The sequence below is a fragment of the Protopterus annectens genome, chromosome 9.part0 (genome assembly GCF_019279795.1).
Source record: "Protopterus annectens isolate FY-2018-M chromosome 9.part0, PAN1.0, whole genome shotgun sequence".
In the NCBI taxonomy this organism is placed as follows: domain Eukaryota; kingdom Metazoa; phylum Chordata; order Ceratodontiformes; family Protopteridae; genus Protopterus; species Protopterus annectens.
The window spans coordinates 101,347,922-101,370,540 of record NC_056743.1 but is presented as its reverse complement, the minus strand read 5'-3'; the positions used below and the strand labels follow the sequence as shown (position 1 = coordinate 101,370,540).

The following is a 22,619-nucleotide window of genomic DNA, read 5'->3' as shown; positions in this document are numbered from 1 at the left end:
TCCACACCAGTGTATCCACAGTGTGCACAGTTGTGCATCATGGGGAAGTCTATGGAATGACATGCCTTCAGGCAAGAGACCTCATGACAGCCATAAGCCAAACATTGTGGCTTTGTGTCAAATCTTTGTGGATAATCATGAACCTGTACACGAAAAATAAAAGATGCAATTAGTTGCAATACATGTCACCCAATTCACTTGTAAAACACTGTAAATATCTGCTGCATCAAAGCATTTAATCAACAATATAAGTATCTGTGCTGCAGTGCAACCCATGGCCATGGTTGACTGCATCTTATGTCTGTATATAGACAGTAATTTTGATCTGTGCACATTTCTCCAAAATCTGCAATGGCATTGAATACACCTTCACAGGACCTTCATGATGAAGATCAACAACACTTTGGTAGCCTACACCGAGCCATGTACTTGGCAGAGTGTCTAGATTAAATATTACAAACCAGTACTATTTGTGTATGGGTAACTGTGTGCGTCTCCTTTGTATCAGTCTGTCTTAAACACAATCCCTTCAAAGGCATAGGTTGCATTAAACTACCTTCACTAATCCTGCCTGAGACATGTGCCACACACATGCACAGTCATGACAGACACTGTCTGAGAAGGCATTATTACCCAGAACTAGCTATGTGACATGGATGTATGCCAGCAACATACCTGGATTTGTGTATAATGCCATCAAGCATACTATGTGTTGTTGAAAATGCACATCTTCATCTTTCAGTAGCATGTCCTGTAATGCACAAAGCATTGCATAACAAAACCTTCACTACACCAGTGCAAGTCTGCATGCAATGCATGCTATACACCCAGACTGAATATTTACTACAATGTCTGGCGAAGTCTTAACCATCATCTACTACATCTCTCATTGACACAATCTGAACCAAATAACGGGAAGACAAAACCTTTGCCAAACCTTTTATTTCCATGTCACAAACAGTGAAGCAGATGACATGTTACACTTCCTTAAATACATGCTTATGTAACTGAATCACAAAGATAATCTGCTGGGGATTAGAGATATTGAACCGGCATTCCTGTAGCATTACACGTATGTATGCCAGTTACTCAGGGTATCCCCATATCTCATCAAAAGGCAGGAAGCCAACCTATTCATTGTCATCTGCAGGAAATTTATATGGCAGACTATACACGCCAGAATGACAACTCTGTTCCCATGTCCCTGCCTTCAGTTGTTGAAAATCTATAAAACATATGCCTGGTATGCAACCATGCGGTACAACCTGTTAAATGATAGTTATTTAGCAACTTCCACCTCAACATGCATTCGTCACAAATAACAGACCAAAACATTTTGATCTTCCTATAGAACAGTATGTAAAATAACAAGTGTGTGTGGGAAAAGTGTTCCAAACATTGGCCAATGACAAAATATTTCAAAACCACAGGAATCAGAATTAAGGATTATGCTTTCCACACATCACAATGTTCTACATTGCTTTCATCTTACACCATTCTGCACTGAACTCCCAATGTGTTCACACAAAATACTCATTTAGCTATGACAGCCTGGCACCACATGCATTCCTCCAGCTGTAATCCATATAACTGGCGGTGGCTGAAAATGTAACTGTCAGAATGTGCAATGTAAGATCTTCCGCCCACTTCATTTTTAGCTGACAGGATTTTCCAGTAGTAACACATCAACCCCATGCAAATACCATATTGATCCTTACCTATTTGGTCCACTGTATGTTGCGTAATTGCCCTCTAACATAGTGCATTGCCTGCAGAATAAATTCTAGTACAATGAGGGTTAGGCACACCATTTCAAAGTCTCTGTGGTCAGTAATGCACACTGGCTGATTGGGGAGCTCAAGCTGTGCAATTTTGGCATATGCTCGAAGCGATGATGCACAGAGTAATAGCATTCATGGGGCGGTGTTGTGTTCATTATAACTCAGTTCTGACACGTGCACCAACTCATGTTCTCTGGATTCACGTCCTGTGTTTCTAAATCACTGCTTCCTCATCTGCATTTTGGTCTTTTTTCTGCAGGTGCATATCTGGGTTCAAAACTGAAGGGTACTCAACCATGCGTATTCATCCCAAACATCACGTACACTGCATCTGTGAAATGTAGAAAGCAAAACATTGTCCCCAAAATGTGACATCAATCCAGTAGCAAAGCAGAGATGCATACATTACCCAATTTTAAAGCCATGCAAAACCATGTCAAATTTAAAAAAGCACAGTGAGCCATGCCATGTAAAATCTGATGAAACATGTTCCAAAAGTTTTACATACTCAGCAACTCAATGGATAGACAAGTAGACTGCTTCGATAAGTTAAGTTCACATTTTACAGTAACCTGCTGTAACCACACAATGCACTTAAGATATTTATATTAGCCCATCTTACATGGAACCAAAATCCTCACTAAGCTCATGGGTACCTGGTGAAATTCTTGTCCTGCAGCTAGTAGCATCAGTTTCAAACACAAAAAAATGTACTTCATCGAGGATATGACTTGACTGCCTGAGAGTCAGTACATAAGTAGGTCTCCACTGGTTTGTTGTACAGATTAGGTCAGGGTAAGCGGGGAAAGTTTAGTCTATGATTGACTTTGCAAATAGGTGAAAAATGCATACCGTGATGACATATACAACTTAAATATGTCTGCCTCACATGCAGATGTAAAAAAAAGTACAGACAGTGAAGAGTACTTTGACATTCCACTGCCACCCGTGGTATTCAGCTTGTGTTAGCAAAACTTACAATTGCTCAACTTTGTAACACTGCTTTCATGTCAGAATGGTTTAGTAACTTGGTAAGTAGTACTGTTAGTCTTATCCCAAACTCTACAACTTTATAAACCATCTCTGTTGCAGGTTACAGTTATCCAGCACACTGCCTACCTGGTGTAAAAGTCAAACACAGCATTGGCGACAGCAGATTTAATGGGTTTATGCCCTGAATATTGTTACTGAAGGCAAACCCATGAAAATCATAGTGTAAAAAAAAAAAGTTGACTGGCTGAATGTCTTGACTCAGGACTACCTTTTTAAGAAAAAACAGATGGACACCAACTACATATATAATAGATAATGGTATTGAGTCTACAGTTTACCAGCACACACAAATACCTGCAAATAATATGGGAGCTATGAGTGTTAGGGGATACAACTACCGTATGCAATGTAGTACAGAATCAATTCTTTTCAGCTCAGAAGGAAGCAACACACCGATTTTGTGTCACTCTATGTTGAAAATAGTCCATGCAGTAAAGACATTGAAGGTCAATGCACAAACCATGGTACATATTGCTCATTACCCACGCACTTGCAGCAAAGCTTTCCTTGCCAATACTGCAGTATCTATGCAAACCAAAACTGACCTAAGAAATTACATTCAGTGTTGTATAGGGAGAGTGTTATGAAGACTGTTGGCGCATCACATGGCTGTGTACTGTCCAGTGGACTGGACACTTTTGTCATTCTTGACAAAATCACATTAATGAACCAGTCAAACCAAAACAATTAATTGAATGCTTCCCTAGCCCATTTAGTTAAACAGTACAATTGGCAAGCTTTATTTTGGCAAACAGGACAGAGTCTCTTAAATGACATATAAATTCATCAAGTCCACTGCCATATCGGTATAACTCTAGTAATCTAGAATTTATGGACTTATGGTGAATCACAGATCCTTTGCACAGCTTCATCTGTCTGCACATAATGCTGTTATGCAGTTTTCGGATTTCATCAATGGCATTAATACTATGTGCGCCCTTCCAATGCATCTGTTGTATTATATCTGACCATATAATATGCAGCTTAGGCCACCATGTAAGCAGTCTGCAAAAAATTCTCATTTCCTTCAGATCCTCAAGGGGGCATGTTGCCAGGTCATTTCCTCCCAGATGCAGTACTAGAATATCTGCTTCTTTACCACTGGCATATTTCTTGCACACATGCATTTTGTTTTGTTTTTGTATTTCACGCTCACTAAACAGCAAAAGCGCTGCTTAGTGAGTATAAAGAACTGGCTCAATGGACCTTGCTATTCACTCTCTCATGATGGATCTGAATGTTCCCTCTCTCATACAAGCAAACAGTCTTTTCTGCATTCACACGCACATACATTCAGCTTCCACGCACACATGGTTTATTAGGTCTATTTCTATTTGCAAAGTCAATTGTAGACTAAACTTTCTCCTGCATTGCTCATTCTCTCCTCTGACTCTCACACACACACGCACACACAATCTGTTCTGCTTTCATGCACACACGCACAATCGTTTCTGCTTTCACGCACACACTGTTCATTCTCTCATGCATTGCTCACTCTCTCTCATATACACACACACACTCTCTCTCTTCTGCAATCATACACACACACACACACACACACTGCTTTCATGCACGTATTCATTCACAAACATGCAGAGCGAAACACTAACACACATGCACATACATACACACACCGCAGTAAGAGGCTTGGGAACAGATACTGTACATCAAGCATTAAAGAACAGCAGGAGAACAAAAACCAGGAAAATTATTTAATACATTTGTAGCAGAACTGTAGACACATATTTGTATGTAGTCTATATAATGCAATGAACTCACCGAAACAGTAATAGCAACTGATGTGTGTTTCCAAGCACTTTGGAAATACTTGCTCTGATGCTGCCTTTACTCCTGAAGGAAACAGTGGTCGTAAGAGAGTTCCACAACAAGCTATGCATTCATTTATAGCAGTTGTTAACCAGGCCGGCCTAGGTAATGTCTGTGTCAGTGTGGGCGGAACAGTAGGAGAGGGGACTACTGATTTAACTGTGTTTGAAGGTACGTCACGAAGGTGGAGACAAATTCCACCTGAAAGCATGCAATACAAAAGAATGGGGCATGGGCTTTCCTGCCCTATATTAGGGAAGGGGAGAAATGTAGAACTGACAAAATGTTTAGTGCATTCTGGTAACTGCACGTGGCTGGGCTGATTTTACAGGGATAAAAGAAAACTCGTAGTTGTGTTTAAATGTGGTGGAGCCTTAGGTTGGGAGGTGGAGTCATATTGTCTTTAGCCAAGCATAACGCACTTAATTTTTTTGGCTCTATATGAGCAGAAGCTCAAACATACAGAAGAGACTGCACAGACATGTTCTACATGTCTGGTGTATAAGGTAGAGGTTAGCAAGATAGACAATATTATTGTGATGTAAATACACACTACAGAAAAAATGAATAATTTTCGCCTCCAGGGCTTAAAATGACAGGGCTTTTTATCAAATGTAGTTATATGCTAGAGATATCTAACAAAAGGAGAAATATATTTATGGAAGATGTGGGAAGTCAGAGGACTGATATAAGTGATTTACACTTTGTAAGATTAAGAAAATAGAAAATTAAGATAAAGGTATGCAACTTGAAAAAATATGCTACATATTTTTCAGTGGTTTGTGTACTAACGTAGATGCACAAACTCCTGAGTCAGTTGTTACTACCTGCTTTAGGTCTGTTTCAAATTTATCTGTAGCTGATCATGCTTGTAGGTTGGCAAATTTAATAGCAGAAGATGGGATGGAGCAAAATGGACCTATAAATGATTTCAGTAATCGGTGTTTGGACCACGTTGAATTAATTGATAATGTAGAACTGGGTTTAAAACTTGTTGAGTCTGCCAATGTGGTGATGTGTATGCAGGAAGGGTCAAATTCTGTGTGTCTGTCTCCAGAAATACCTCACCATGGAAATGGGGCCATTTTAGAGCAGTCCTTAAAGCAACTAGTGGAGCTCTTCTTAAATCTAGAGGAAGATCTTCATTTTTTAATAGAAACACACATTAAATTACTCCCAGTATAAGAAATTTTGTTCACTCTGGTTTGTATTAAAAAAAAAAAAAAAAAAAAAAAAATAGAGATTACAATGCATTTTTAGAATTAAAAAAAAATGCAGTGTTAACTTGTACTTAATGCCGCCGAGCCACCTAGATTTAATATTGGCCTAAGCATTAAATATGTGCCAAAACTGAAAGTTTAAAATTACGCAGAATTACTTTGTGATATTTAAGTCTTGAGCATATGACTTTTTTTTTTGGGGGGGGGGGGGTGATATTGAATTATGAATGTGTTTATTCTGGTGAAGTCTCAGTTTTGCTTATAGATGAAACCACTAATTTAATTAGACATTATTGGCAGTTTTTGAAACATTTTTCTTCACCAGTTTTAGTTGCACTTCCAATTTTTGTCAGTTTTTCTGTGCTTATTGTTACATTCAGTCACATACCTGTGGGGTTAAGTCTGTCTGACAGTACACAACTTCACTTACTGCCATTTGTTCTCTACCTTGAAGCTCTGAATAACTGACTGCTTATGACATATTTTTGTTTTTTTAGTCATGAAGAAGCAATCATTTTTGCTGTTCAAATATATTTTCAGTAGTGTTTTATTTTTATCATTGCTGATTGGCTTTGGGCTCTCTCTTCATGCTTTACCTTGTTTATAAAGTGTTAATCTCATAGCTACTTTAAGACTTTGGCTTGATTCAGCTGGAGTCTGTTGAAACTCTGGAGCGACTATATGAAATGTTTATATATCCGGCTTCACTATTTGATCTCTCCCCATCTACACAGGGATATCAAGGAAATGTAATAGGTTCATAGGTGTGTACTAGACTAATGGCCCTGCGGCCTTTACAAGCCAAGCTATAGGATTACCCTGGCATAGTGCCACCCAGCCTTAGTTCCCAGTGAATTTTCTGTTTCCAATCCACTCAAGATTTTTCTTGAAGAGGGTCAGCGAGGTGCTCTGCTTGACATGTGTGGGACATCTGTTCCATAGCATGGGCAGTCTCTGGGTTATGAACCTGTCTCTCCAGCATGTTCTGTTAATTGTGGTAATGAGGTTGAGGTCTCCGGAGCATGTGGTGCAGAGAGATTGGGATTTCTTTAGATGTAGGAGCTGGGTCAGACATGGCTTTGTAAGTCAAGCAGAGATCGCCTCTAAGTAGGCAATATGAGACGGAGAATAGTTGGAGTTTTTTTGAGTCTGTCCATATAGAACAAGTGTTTAAGGCATAGGATCCTCTTTGTGAGGTACTTTTGTGGCCTCTCCAGTTTTTGCAGGTGTTTAGTGAGGTACATGCCAAATGGGGCATTGTACTCAATGACTGGCCTAATGAGGGAAGAGTGGAGGGAGACAATGACCTCTTTCTTCCTGTATGCAAAACCCTTAGTAATGAGTTGTGCCACACAGGACTTTCTGACCACAGTGGCAAAGTGGTGATCAAAAGAGAGGTTGCTGTCAACCTGTGTTCCCAGATCTTTTATAACGCCATCTGTGTGCAGTGAACTACCATCAATGTGGTAATTCATGGGAACTGGGTTTTTCCCAAAAGGGATGCCAACACATTTTTTGGCATTGAGCTTAAAGCCATGGTTCTGACACCAGTCACTGGTCTCAGTGAGGCCATTATGTAGGATGTCAACATCACTTGGAGTTAATAATAGCTCCTAACTTGCAATCATCTGCGAACTTTGTCAGCCAGAGTGCCTTTGTGTTGGCCTGAACTTCAGAGAAGTAGATACCAAACAGGAGAGGACCCAGGACCAAACCCTGTGGGACTCCACTCATTTACTAGTTGGCAGTCTGACTTGGTCAGCTACTTTCACACTGTGGGTTCTATCTGTGAGCCAGTTTGCAGCCCACCTAGTGATATAGGGGTTGATGCCAAGCTTAGTGAGTTTTTCTATGATTCCTGATTGGGGAATGGTATCAAAAGCCTTGGCCAGATCAATATAGGCTGTATGAACCACCTTGCCTTTATCCACAGCTCTGGTGACTGACTCAGAGAAGTTGACCAAGTTGAGAAGGCATGATCTACCCTTCACAAAACTAAACTGTGTGGGATCCAGAGTTTGGAGATTCCCTACATCCTTGTTTATTAGGTCCATGATGATGCATTCCTCAGCTTCACATATCAGACTCGTCAAGCTAATGGTGCGATAGTTCCCAGGGTCTGTAGTGACTCCTTCTCTGTAGAGAGGGATGACTGTTGCAGTGCACCATTCAGTAGGGACAAAGCCTGAGGTGAGGCTGTGATTGAATAGGGGCACACAGGTGAGGTGCCATTTCACTCTGTTGTTCATGTAGAACACAACCAGATATATTGTCAGGTCCCATAGAAGCTGTATTCCTGGCCTTGGACAGTGCTGCTTAAACCTGTACAGCAGTAATACTGGGTGCTTGGCAATCTACTGGTATTATGATTGGTCCTTTGGGGGGGACGAGAGGGGTAAAGTTGGCACTGAATTTGTTGGCCAGTATACTGGCAATATCTGTTTGCTCAGTATAGGCGTTACCATTGTGCAGTAGCTCAGGGCAAATCTGGCTATTGCCATGCAGATTGTTTACATAAATATAGAAGGCCTCGTGGATGTCTTTACTATCTACTGCAATTCTGTTTTCATAGCTAGCTTTAGAGGATTTGATGAGGTATCTAAACTTTTTGTTGAGGCTGATAAGGGAGTTTTTCCAGTCTTGGGACTTCACCTTATTCCACATCAGTTTCCTCCTTCTGTTGTAGAGTTTGTTTATGGTAGGGTACCACTAGATTGGCATCCTTTTTTCAGAGGAGAGTGTCTTGGTTCTATTGGGTATGGCGAGATCCATGCATTTGTGTACGGGTTTCTACAGGGCATTAGTGTATGATTCAGTAGTCATGCAGCTGTTCTCCATTTGCATGGGTGCCGTGAAGTTAGCCACCTCTGTTTTTAGGAGCCCAAAGTTAGCTTTGGAGAATTTTTTCATGGTGGTTACCTTTGCGGGTGGGGGGTGGGGGGGTGGCAGGTATGTGGATTTCCAAGGTGATTAGTTTGTGGTCGGATCTAACCAGGGAGGAGCTGACATTTGGTATAGAGCAACAGTCGCCCATGTTAGTAATGAATCCATACCAGGGAGGAGCTGACTATTGGTGTAGAGCAATGGTCATCCATGTTAGTAATTAATCCATTATATTTCAACAGTACACATTTTTGCAGAATGTCCAGATTTTGCCTCATTTTTGAACTACTCCTCATAAAATGTTTTGGCAAAATCACTGAGGGTTGAAGTCAAATAATTAAGTAGTTGAGTTTGACTGTATCTATCCATCCACTACCCCTTTTCCGCTTTTTTTTAGTAGTGGCTGCTTAAGGTCTCTCAGGCTCACTGTCATCAGTACTTGATTGTGGTATGGTGGCTGTTAAAGGTGTTGCTGGGATCAAGGGTCATCAGGATAGATGTCTTCCGCATAATCTTAATTTGCAGCATACAACATGCCACAGCAGTGGCAGATTGCAGTTCCCACAGGTATAGTTAGGCTTGCATGCTGTTACAGTGGCAGATTATCTGTGGGAACTGCAGTTAGGCCTCCAAACCTTATTTTCAACAAGCTGAACACTAGCCCCATTTTGCTTTACATTTATAATTGGATGGTGTGCATTTTGGCAATGCTGTGCTTCGTTCTTACAAGTATAATTGAGCAGGACTAAAAGGATCATAGGAAGTTACTAGGCTATTGGTCCTGAGGCCCTTACAAGCTAGCAAAAATTTAGCCCATGTTCCAACAAGTCAGCACCATATGCCACTGTCCAGCAGGGACATAGGTGGAATCCCAGGGGTATATTTTCTGTTCCCCATCCAGTTTTCCAGGTTGCACTTATAGCAAAATACCTCATTAAACCTTTTTATGTGGAGAGGGAGTCTATCCCACAAAAGGGGGAGTCTCTGGGACACATCTTTCCTGCCAACATGTCCTATTGAGGTCACAGACTTGGAGCTTGACTTGCGGATATGCAGCAGTCCCATCACGGCAGGGTCTGAGATTGTTTTGTATCCCAGACAGAGGTCACCTCTGAAGAGTCTGCCGGAGACTGAGTAGAGGGACAGGAATTTTGGCCTACTGTGTAGGGTAGATGTTTGAGGTCCTGGATACTCCGGGTGAGGAATCTCTGTGCGCTCTCCTGCTGCTGTATGTGCTTTTATGAGGTGCATGCTGAAAGGGGGATTGTACTCAATAATGGGTCTTATAAGGGAAGAATACAGGGATGTTATAACCACCTTGTCCCTGGATGACATACCATTACTAATGAGGTGGGTCATGTAGAAGGCAATATGGTGGCCAAAAGGCAGTTTGCTATTGCATGCTTAGTGCCTTATCAATGTGATAATTTGTCAAGACATCATTCTCTCCAAAAGGAATGATTATGCATTTTTTTGGCATTCAGTTTGAGGCCATGTTTCTGGCACCAATCATGTGTTTGGGTGAGACCCTCTTGGAGGATGTCGACATCACTAGGGGAATTGATGACAGCACCCAACTTGCAGTCATCTGCAAACTTGGTCAGCCATAGCCCACTAGATTGGGCCTGCACCTCTGAGAAGTATATCCCAAATAGAAGAGGCCTCAAGACGGATCCCTTGGGTACACCGCTTGTTATGAGTCTACTACTTGAGGTGACTTCCTCTATTTTAACTAGGTGGGTTCTATCAGTGAGCTAGTTTGCTACCCATCTGGTAACATACGGATTGATGCCTAGTTGAGAGAGTTTATCTATTATACCTGAGTGGGGAATAGTATCGGCAGCCTTGGCCAGATCAAGGTAGGTGGTGTGCACTGTCTTTCCCACCTCATCTATGGATTTGGTGACTATCTCAAAGAATTCAACCAAATTTAACAGGCATGACCTCCCCTTGACAAAACCAATCTGTGTAGGATCAAATGTCTGGAGGTTGCCAATGTCTTTGTTAATGAGTTCCATAATCCACTCCATGGCTTTGCAGATCAGGCTAGTTAGGCTGATGGGTCTATAATTTTCTGGATTGCTGTATGTTCCACGTTTGTGCAAAGGGATGGCAGTAGCTGTCCTCCATTCGGCTGAGATGAAGCTGGTACTCCAAGCTTTGCTTGAATAGGGTGCTTAATGGTGCTGCAAGTTCCTGCCTGAGTTCATGTAGGATGCAGACTAGGATGTTATCGGTCCCACGGAGGCTGTATTTTTTGCCTTTGAAAGGGCAGGGATGTCTTGCTCCCTAGAGATAAGGGGAGCGGGGCAGGTACTGGGGATGTCCCGTTTTACTGATGGGGAGGACCGAGGAATTAAGTTTTCACTGAACCTGTCTGCCAGCAGGATGGCTGTATCTACAGGGTTTCTGTATGTGGTGTCCTTGACCACCAGTTCTGAGCAGATCTGGGTGCTTCCCTTGAGTCTGTGGATTCCTTCAGCTTTGCATCTTTTCACCTGTTGTATAAACCCCACAAAAATTGGTTCTTGCAGCAATTATGAAACTGCTTTTATTCACAAAAGAAAGGATAATTAGAGTCTAAAGCTATACTTTTAGACCGCTGAAACTGGCCGTTTATCTGTAGCAAATTTATAATTTCATTATGGATATATACATGTCTGTTAGTGGGGACTCAAAATTGGGTATACAGTAGCCTTTACATGTTAAAATCCCCATTTTTCTTTTTCATTTTGTGCTTTCCCACAAGTGCTTATTTATTCAGTTATCTCCCCAAATGTTAACCAACATCAAACACTCTTGAAAATGATTGGCCAATCCAGGAACAGTGTTGAAATCAGTGCAGAAAGTACCCTACACCTGTTAAGATAATCTTTAACAGGAATCAAGCCAATCTCTCTGGTCATCCAATCGTATTCAACTTGGAGTCCATTATCTGGCTATTGAATAAATGCTTCCACCACTTGCTGGTTTCTCGTGCATAAATTAATTGTAAGTTTTACTGAAAAATAGATCTGATGGTCTATGGAAGAAAGCTCTTAACAGAAATAAGGCTTGTTGAATATACTATGGATGTCCACTTGTTTTATTCCCTCAGTTATGTGCTAGTGTAAAATTTACAGGCCTCTTCCAAAATGTATGTTTTTTAAGGGCTAACTGTCTCATATCCATACTTTCACTTCTGACATTGTATCGTTTGTAACTGTCAACCTGCTCAGTGCTGAGTCCGGCAACTGAACCGTGTGACTAGTTTTTATGAAGTATGGTGACTGAGTGCTGCTGGATTGATTATCTGACATGTATACTAAATGAAATTACTGCTGTTAAAGTTAATACTTCAATTCTTTTCTGCAATCTTCATCAGTCATTGTGTTCATTACCACTGTGGACTCTGTAGTTCTAACATTTCATTTTTATTTTTTTCTGAGCAATCTCCAAAACTGAACACAATATTCCAGTTGTGGCCTCATTTGCAATGTTTACAGCCCAGTATGATGCTGGCTTTAACCACTTCATTTTCACTCCATGCCCGATGGTTTATCTCTGCAATTTCAACTGTCCTTTGCCTTTTCTCCTGCTGAATCACATTCAGCAATCCTTTCTAGTTTATTTTAGTGGCATATCAAACTACCAGAGAAGCAGCTTAAAATGTTTGTACTGTCACGTCAGTGGCTCCTTTAAAATCACACTGTCTTCCTCTGGTCACTTTTCTTAACGATTTTCATTTCTACTGCTAGGCTCTGTTTACTGTACACGGCAGAGTAAAATTTGTTCTTTAAGATGCCTTTTTTTCACTTTCCCAGTGAGCATGTCATAAATTGGATTTAGCTGGCTTGATGTGCCTTTCCAGGTTTGAGGCCTTCATGACTGACTTCCTGCATTTAAGATGTTTTCCTTCATTTCCCTGCCACTGAGACGATGCTCACCAAAACATAATTTGATCCTGGCTTTTTCCTGGAGACCATTGTTAGTGTGCTTTGTGTTCAGTATCTTGGCAGCTCTCTCTTAGTCAACAAATATCTCTTTTATGGATTCAAAGTTACTGACCAAATCCAAGTATCTTTATGAATAGCTATCTTGTCTGAGTAGTTTGCATCTCTCTAAGAGCCCATAGCTGTTTATTTCCTCTCCTGATCAGTTTTATACCATCTTTCCATCTCTCTACATAACTTACTTCCTTATCTCTACATAACTTACTTCCTTCTCTTTTCTTATTTTGAAACTCTTTCCTTTTCTGTTATGAAATCTGAGGAAGTTGTTTAGGGCTTCTGCTTTCTCCTAATCATGTTTTTATTATTTTTTTTTTATTCCTAATACTCTTTGGCTAAACAGCTCAGGGTGCAGGTTTTTGAGAGATTCCTTTGTCTACCACTAAACAGAACAGCTGTATTTCAAGCAATGTGATATTTGCATGGAGCGTCTTAGGAACAAATGACACCTATTCATGTTTACATGTAATGTGTTGAGCATTGGGCAAATATAGTTGCAGTAACTGAAGGGGCATATAAAAGGGCTTAATGCAAACAGAGGATATCCAAAATGAATTACATTATTAATGTGCTTTTTTTCTACCTCTTTAAATTCAGATATCACTGCAAATGAATCTTATTGATGTTGAATTTGAAGCTGGCTGCCCATATGACTACATAACTATTCATGATGGAGGACAGACTAGCTCACCTAAGAAAGGAATATACTGCGGAAAGTATAATATGCCACTGTTTACCTCTGCTGGAAATGCTGTTGTGATACAATTTCACACTGATGAATCTATACAGGGAATAGGATTTGCTGCTAGTTACAAATTTGGTAAGTTTTCCTATCACTACAGTAATATACTACTGCCATTTATTTACAACAGCCTTGGTAAGATAAAGAATCTATTTTTTATAAGGGGGCAGTCTGATGCTTTCAAATACCTATTACAGCTGTAGTGATAAGATTCAGTTGTTCCTACAAAGCACTTTTATGCTGTCCAATATCCTGGTCACCTTGAAGTTGTAATTGTACTAAAGCAGGACTTGAGAATGGCTGCGGAAGATTGCAGAAATACTCCACCATTTATACCCATCATGTAAGACAGAACAGGTAAACACTGCAAAATTAGCATATGGTCAGATGTACGGAATTCAGGAACGGTAGCTGGAAGAAAATGAAATGGGAATCCGATGTATACTGGCTCTTTATTTCTGGAGAAGGATAAAATGGAAACCTGAAATATATTGCCTCTGTCACTGAGTAATGAAGATTCATTTGTTTGGAATAGAAGGCCTAAAAAGAACAAAAGGTATACCATCTCTAATGTAGAGAATTGAGTGTTGCATGGATGCTAACAGCATTCTTGTGTGTCTGAGACATGGATAGTAATAAATTCACCTCCGGAGTAAAGCTTGAGAGGTGAATCTTAGCATCCATATCAAGAGAACATATTTAGAAGAGCAATTGGTGAACTTCATGTAATTCTTTGTAGTGCATAGTTTATCTGTAGTACAAGTTACAGTAAAAATGAGACAGAAAACTTACTTTTGTTACATGTTTTTAAAGCCATAAAATGCTTTGCTACTGCATTTAGAAAGGTAGAGTAACATAGTCCCTTATGTTTGCACTTGCCTTCAATGCCACTCAACCATCCAGATTTTCACAGAATGTCCATATTTTTGCCTCATAAGTTGGATGTGTTCCTCAGTCTGTGGTTCTCAAATTGCTGAGGATCAAAGTTTAATCAAAATTAAATAATGGTATACATTTAGGTTTCAGACTTTGTATCCTTAAGAATCCGCAGTGGTGGTGCTGCGGTAGCGTTGTCGCCTCACAGTAAGATGCTATCCGGTTCGATTCTCAGCTAGAGCGTCTGCTGCGTGGAGACATGCATGAATGGGCGTACCTTTGTTGAAGGTTGTGCGTCAGGGCTGGTAACTCGGCATGTAAAAATCAACTACCAATCATTAGCGGACCGGAGTTCCGCTATGGTGACCCCTAACTGGGAAAAGCTGAAAGGCACAACAACTTTGCATCCTAAATCAAGCAAACACACATCCAATTATTCCAGTAACTTTCTAAAAGTTTAAAACAGGAAGTCAGAGACATGTTACTGACAGACAACAGTAGAAACAAATCTTTTCTTCCATTATTTGTACTGGCAGATTTTATGCCTAGCCCACAGAGACCTGATGTTAAATAATTTTAGCTGTGTGTATGTGGGGGGGGGGGTGCTTAACATTTGTTAAGGTTGGGTGTCGCCCTTCTGTAGTGCTTAACTGATGATTTCTTTTGTTTTCCAAATATCGGTGAGTCATCAGCACTCCATGCACTACAAAATCGTCAAGTCTTATTAAGTGTCCTTACTTTTTTAGATGATTAGTTTTATGATTGATACCATGATCAAGAAACCCTTGAAATACAACACAAAAGTCACTTCATGGAACAAAAATATTACACCAGAAATGCATAAAAAATTAACAAAAGTAAAATGTGTTCATTAAATGAAATAAGCAAAACTAGCATAAGTCATATAATCGTATGAAATGTGGATAATACAGTCAACTGTCGAAAGTGTGATGACTGCAACTGCAATTCTAAAAACTGAATGACTGCAAAGCAGTGTCTCATGGTACATACTATTCTGTAATGCTCAGTATATTCAACTTTTAAGTCAAAGGGATGTGTGGGAGGCACAGCCCCCAGTTTTCTGGGTACGAAATGCTTGAAATATTTGCCAGTGAGTTATATTTTACAGTATTTTTGTGTGAACTGCAGGTGTTTTTGACAGTGTAAAGACTTAAACGAAGAAGTCTCATATCTCTAAAAGAAGAGGGATATAGTAGCCATTCATCTCTCATAGTAACGTTACGTTCCTACAGACTGAGATTTGTCACTTTTCACAAGCTGAGATCAACCTTCAGAGCTAAGAAAATTAGATAAAATAGAAAATACTTTCTTTCCTCATAACATTGATAACTAATTTGTAATGGGAATGCAGTTCCTTGTTTCTTTTCTATCGTTTTTTAAATATATTTTATAAATCCGCTTTTTACTGAAGTATTTATTTATTTATTATTTATTTATTTTACATTTGTTTACCGGGCTAGTCCAACTGGATACATATCCGTTTTCAGCAGAGGCCCGAGGAGAAAAGCTCCACAATAAGCATACAGACATTGATTTACATACTGAAATACATTTTTGTAGAAAGAAACATAAACAGGGAAATACATTTTTGTAGAAAGAAACATAACAGGGAAAACAAATTAGACCGGGAAATACATTTTTGTAGAAAGAAACATAACCGGGAAAACAAATTAGACATACAAATAAATTAACTAATTAGAAGAAATGCAAGTTATAGAAAAAATAGATTAATTAAGGACAATGTACAAGAGGAGATAGAAAATGTAGGATGTTGAGATATAAGAGAAAAGAGAGACCATTAGGGAACAACATGAAGGAAAGCAGGGAATTAGAGATTTAGTCTGGTTTAGTGCAAGGACATAGCCAATGAGAATTAAAGAATAATTTGAGATTAGTTTTGAATTGGCTGAGAGAGGTAGCTAGTCTTAGGTTATTTGGAAGGGAATTCCATCGTTTTCCAATGGAATTGGCAAAAAGAGCATCGCCACCTGAATTGTTGGATTTCGTTGTTTGTACCAGGAAACTATTTGAAGAACGAAGGCTATTTAGATTGGAATAGGGGGTTAAAAGTTTGTACAATGAGGGTTTTTTTTCTGGTTCTTTGATAATTTTGAATGCTTCACTAAGTTGGTTAAACTTGAGAAGATTGGGGAGTTCTAACCAGCCTAATTTTCTTAGATTGAGGCAGTGGTGAGTACGGTAAGGCTCACCTGTTACAAATTTGGCAATATGGTTATAAGCTACAGAGAGTTTGTTGAGCTCAGTTTTTTTGAGGAAGGAAAGTACCGGAGAGGCGTAAAGTAGGGTGGAGAGAAGGTGAGTGCGTGCGATGGTTAGTTTAGTATTGGGAGTAAGAAAGTTCTTAATTCTATACATGGAACCAAGTTTCTTGTTTACTGTCTTTATAGTTTGACTAATGTGAATATCAAATTTGAGCTTGTGGTCAATTGTGACACCTAGTAGTTTGGTATTGGTAACAGGCTCAATGATCGTCCCGTTAGTGGACTGAACATGGAAGGCCATATTATTAGAGAGTGGAGGGTGTAGCCCTAAAGAAGTGGCTAAGGTGGGGAGAATTAGTAGTAGGTTAGTTTTTTTAGGGTTTAGGATAAGTTTCCGTTCAGTGAACCATTTTTCCACTGCAGTAAAGCAGTGTTGGGTGGCATTCTGGAGGTTATGAAGAGAGAGATCAGAGCAAATCAGCGTAGAGTCATCTGCATATTGAATGCAGGTGGCTTTAGGGATGACTGAATGGAGGTCGTTTATGAATACAGAGAAAAGAAGGGGACCAAGTATGGGGCCTTGGGGAACTCCTATTGTGTTAGGTAGTAAGTGAGATGGCTTGCTTTGCCACTGAACTGCTTGTTGTCTACCAGAGAGGTAAGCATTAAACCAGTTTAGGGCCAGTTTATCAAGGTGAAGGTTTTCAAGGGTTTGTAGTAAGAGTTGATGATTGACCATGTCAAAGGCTTTTGACAGATCAAGAAATAGAGCAGACGTAATTAGTTTGTTGTTACGGTTGCTGTTGATTGTGTCAACAAAGGAAAGGAGGGCAGTGGTAGTACTATGATGGGGGCGAAAGCCATGTTGAGTTTTGGACAAAAGATTATTTAGAGTGAGATAGTGTAGGAGTTGTTTGTGAGCACATCTTTCCATTAATTTTGCTATAGGTGACAGTATTGCTATCGGTCGATAGTTAGAAGTTTCCGTGGAGGAACCACCCTTATGAAGAGGGATGACGTAGGATATTTTCCAAAGAGGGGATTGTGCCCTCTGTTATAGTTCTGTTAATTAAGATTGAAATGGGTTAGGCTACAACATCTGATGCTATTTGTAGGTATTCGGCTGGGAGTCGATCGGCCGATAGAGTGGATGGTTTAAGTTTTTTCAATAGGGTTCTGATATAGGAGGTAGATATTGGCTGAAGGTTAAAGGCGGGTGGAAATTTGCCAATAGCAGTAGTAATAGAGGAGGAAGAAGAAGGTAACTGACTAGCTAGTGACTGAATGGTCTCGGTGAAAAAAGAGTTGAAAGTGTTAGCTACTTCTACAGGATCTTTACCAATAAGTTTCTCTGGGGTGGGGGTAGAGGATTTCCCAGAATGAAGGAGGTTATTGAAACCTGCCCAGAACTTCTTTGGGTATTCTGGTGTCTATCCTGGAGGTGACAAAATAGTTCTTTTTATTCCGGGTTATGTCTGATTTAGTAGAATTTCTGAGCTGCTGAAATTTAATGCGGTCTAGGGGTGCTTTTGTGGTTCTCCACTTGTCCCATGCTTGGTTTCTAAGCTTAATTTTTAATTTGGCTTCCTTTGTAAGCCAAGGTGCAATCCAGACCATAGATCTGATCAGTCAATTAGGGGCATGAGAATCCAGTATATTTAGAAATGTGTCATTGAAGAATGTCACACTCTCCTCAAGGGGAAGTGTTTTTAACATGGACCAGTTACAGGATTTGAGTTCAGCCAAGAATAGTCCTGGGAGAAATTTCTTCTTATTTCTAACAAGTCTATATATGGGAGGATTTGTACAGGTCATTTTATGTTACATGATAAAAGTGACAAGGTGGTCACTGAGGTCATTGGGGAGGGTCCCACTGGTATAGTTTAGTGTATCTTTATTGGTAAGAATCCAATCAATGGTGCTATCTTTTTGATTAGCATTTCCAAATCTTGTTGGAGATGTGATTTTTGGGAGAAGCCATGTAAGTTAATGGGCAGAGGATTCTTCTGGTCAGAGAACTTGGACCAGTCAATGTTAAAGTCGCCCAGTATAATGGTTTCCTGAGGGTAGATCGTGGTTAGCCAGCTTAGGGGTTAGCTCAAGGGTATCTTGGTTATTCCCTGGTGGGATATAAACTACAATAAGGTTGATGCTTTTATGGTTGTTTAGGCATATTTTTAGGGAAATTAGTTCCATATTGGAGATCTTAGGAGGTTGTAAGGGATTCAATATGATATTCAATGGGTTTCTAAACATTACAGCTATTCCCCCTCCCTTTTTTTTATTCGATCTACCCTAAGCATATTATACCCAGGTGGGAGAATCTCTTCATCCTTTGTGGAAGGCTTGAGCCAAGTTTCAGTTAGACACATGATGTCTGGGAGATGTGTGGCGAGTATAGCATGGAGATTGTGAACCTTGTTATTTATACTTCTTACATTTAGATGGAAGATGAGAAGAGAGCTAGAGGTTCTTAGAGCTGGGTTAGGGGTAATATAGTCTGGGTTAGTGGTTGGGCCTGGGTTGGGGTGAATATCTCCATCCTTAGCAATGCATTTTTTCAGGTGGTCTATCAGTCTGAGTAGTTTACATATTATCTTTAGACTGTATTTTGTAGTGGTGGCTTTAGGGTGACGTAGCTTTAGATACACACCTTTAAAGCAGGATGTTGTAGTGGTGTAGTTAGAAGGAGAAAACAGATTAGTGGGAAGGTTTGAGTAGTAGCAGGTGAGACCATTGGGGAAGTGAATGCCCTGGAGAGTTTGGTTTTCATATCTGGATGAGAAATAAAGGATGAATAAAAGTAGAGGTATAGTTGGGATAATAGAATTTATTAGTTTACCCATTTTTCTGAAGGAGGAGATAGCTAAAAGAGTGGGGGGGGGGTTAGGTAGACCTGCTGAGATATTGGTAGATAGTTGGGATTGTAGGAGGAGATGGTTTAAATTAGAGGGAGGCTATGATTGGTTCAGGATTAAGTGTGATGGGTTTCTTGCTTGATAAATATAGAGATAGCAGGGGCGGGTGGGATAAGGGGGCAGGGTGGAGAGCGGAGCGAGCCCGAGCGAAGCGGAGCGGGGATACACCAGTCAGGAGTTTGCAAGGTCTTAAGACCTGCTGCATGTAAGTATAGAGATTGTGTTTTTAAACTGAAGTGTATTCCTTCTTCTAAGACCTAGTTGTTGGGGAATAGTTGGCAAGTTAGGTGAAGGCTTTGAACAGCTGCAATTTATACTATGGCTTGATTAAACACTGCAAAAGGGCTTGGGATATACAAGTTATTTAGTCAGTCTAATTTTACCTGTCTTGTCAGGTGCCAGAAATATGGTGACATAAGGTACCAACCAAAGTACCACAGATATATTCTTTGTAAATAATGTTTTGTTGACAGCTTTTCTTTTGAATTGATAAAAATAGAGTTCTACCTTTGTTTTGGACCTTTTCTTCTCAGGCCCTCAGCTAAAAATGGACATTTCAGTTCCCAGACACTTTCCCAGTAAATGAAGGCAAATAAAGTGGTATAGTGACTTAAGGTACCAACCAGTGTGACACAGGTGTGCAATGGAAATGTGAGCTTGCATTTTAATGCATTATAGATGTTTTATTATAATCAAAATACTCTGCATCTCATTTTGGTAGTGATCTGATACATTCATTGCATTGTATCCAAAGTTTTCCGTTATTGAATTTAGGCAAATTGCTCACTGATCTCTGCAACCCTCCCAAAGATACATATTTATAATGTTGATAATTCATGAAATAGTTGCTTTGCTTTCCAAAGTATAAAAGTGCTATTAAGAGAGAACTTGAATGTATCATGTTTTCTGTCACACTTGATAAGTCTACAAATATTAGAAAGCATTGGCTATTTTTCACCTCTGTTAAACAAAAACTGCATTTACCTATTGAGAAAATATTGTAAGCTGCTTGCCACCGTCATGCTTAATTGTGAAATGGGGTGACTTTGCTCAAAGGAATGTAACTTGTCCATGACAAAACATACTGACGCTATTTAACATTGAGGATATCCAGACTGGTTAGACTTTTCAGTAAAAGGTATTTATAAAATGGTATACAAATTTCATCTTTGCTTCAGCTAATTCCCAGAAACCAAACTATTTCTGAGTTTTATCTAAAATTCGAAGCCACGTGGCACTGTTCTATTGCACTAAAACTCTGTTTTTTGTCGGCCCTTGGAACTGCTGACCCTCTTATTGCTAACACATTGCAGTAACTCACCCTGTGTTACTCTGAGGTTATGCTGTGGTACGTTAGACATGGTTCTTAGATGGACACTGAATGACGACTTCAGGATTATACATTTGTTTACAGAGATACAACCCTTGAACTTACTGTGAGAAGCCACAGGCTATAAGTGTTTCCTTGGAACTGCAGAAGTTTGTGAAATTAATGGAATATATATAGTTAGTTTGAAAGTGCTGTTTCAGCATTCCCTTTTCTCCAAGGTAGAGCATCTATCTATGTATGTGTGCATATGAATTTATAGATGGTTCCCATTACCCCAATTATTGAGATGTCTACCTTCACATTAGGGGGTGCAGGGAGCTTGCACCTGCAAAAAGGCACTTTAAAAGTATGAATGCAGTTTTAGCAGTTTGCTGTTGCTAATGCTGAATCAGACTTTAATTTTCTTAGTGTCAAGACTTCCAGTATGATGCCTCAGTTTTATTATAGGGCCCGGTATCCTGTTACTTATGCCCATTTATGGTATATCCATGCCTTCATTCAGCACCATTTACTCTACAGTACTTTTCTGGCACTTTCCACATAGTTGAAAGTGGTGTAAATATTACTTGAAAGTAAGAGCAAGACAAGGGGCTACCATCGTATCTGCGTAATTTACCATCTGCAATGCACTCTAATGTCCTTAAGAATACAATACTTTGTAGTCTATTAAGTGGGTTATTGTGTCATAAACATTTGTAACTGAAATTAAATACTGATAGAGCTACTGATATAGGACTGGAAATCCAAACTAAATATATTTACTGTGTAACAGCAAAAATAAATTGTCAAAGGTATTGTATAGCATGACCTGATCAATGGCTGAAATGAGGTTATGACATAAACATTGTAGTGCAAAATACTTCATGATTTATACTTGGAATGTTGTTAGAGACGGGTATTTATATCAACATGACTACTTGCATCTTAACTTAAATGTAGAGATTGTTTTAAAGGCAATTCTGAAACTGACACTGAATCAATATTAAAAAAAAGAGAATTTGGCGAACCAAGACACTGCTGTGTTAAGAGAACAAACCTTGGTGGAGACAAACAGTATATTCGAAAGTATGAAAGTGCAACCTCCATAAAACAAGTTCATTGGTTTTCTGCACTAAGAGATGCAAGTCATGAACACATGGCTCATGTAAGCACATCTGGAACTTTGTGGGTGGCCACCCTGAAAAGTTGAATGTATAAAAGATATTGGCATCTTTCTAAATCCATTATTGGCATTCTCACACATATTCATAACCTTAGTAATAGTTACATCACTCCATCTATAGATATAGGTCTATTTCAAATTGTCAAACTGCCAGAACATCGAACTGCATATGGCTGAGGCCATACGCATGAAACCTTGGAACATGGAAACCTAAATATTTTTTTTTCTGCAGTAGGGGGCTACACCCCCCCTGCACCCCCTGCTACTTAAATATACCAACTCCAGGATCACACTTACATTGAAGTGAATGGGAATTTTTTCCTAATGTGATCTGCATGCAAACAGATGTTCTAAAAAACTGTTTTCATCTCTGTGATCTGTTCAAAACTCCAGATGTTCAACAGTCTGAAGGGGATCCATAGATATATAGTACCAGATTCATTCATCCTTACACTAAGTGTACACGATCTGTATTCAAAAACATCCCTAACCAGGGGCAGCTTGTGGTACCAGACTGCTGGACTACAGCCCCCCCCCCCCAATTTTCTCTCAAAAAAAAAAATGAATTAGTATTTTTTTACACTTTGAACTAGTG

General features: G+C 39.7%; 1 protein-coding gene across 1 annotated transcript in view; it reads left to right on the top strand.

Annotated features, from left to right (window-relative positions):
• Positions 1 to 22,619, top strand: part of LOC122810500 (high choriolytic enzyme 1-like) — a 311,099-nt gene that overhangs the window by 262,953 nt on the left and 25,527 nt on the right. Inside the window, exon 12 of the mRNA XM_044082081.1 lies at positions 13,351 to 13,573. Within this exon, the coding sequence (XP_043938016.1) occupies positions 13,351 to 13,573 (223 nt within the window). The remainder of the gene's footprint in view (positions 1 to 13,350; positions 13,574 to 22,619) is intronic.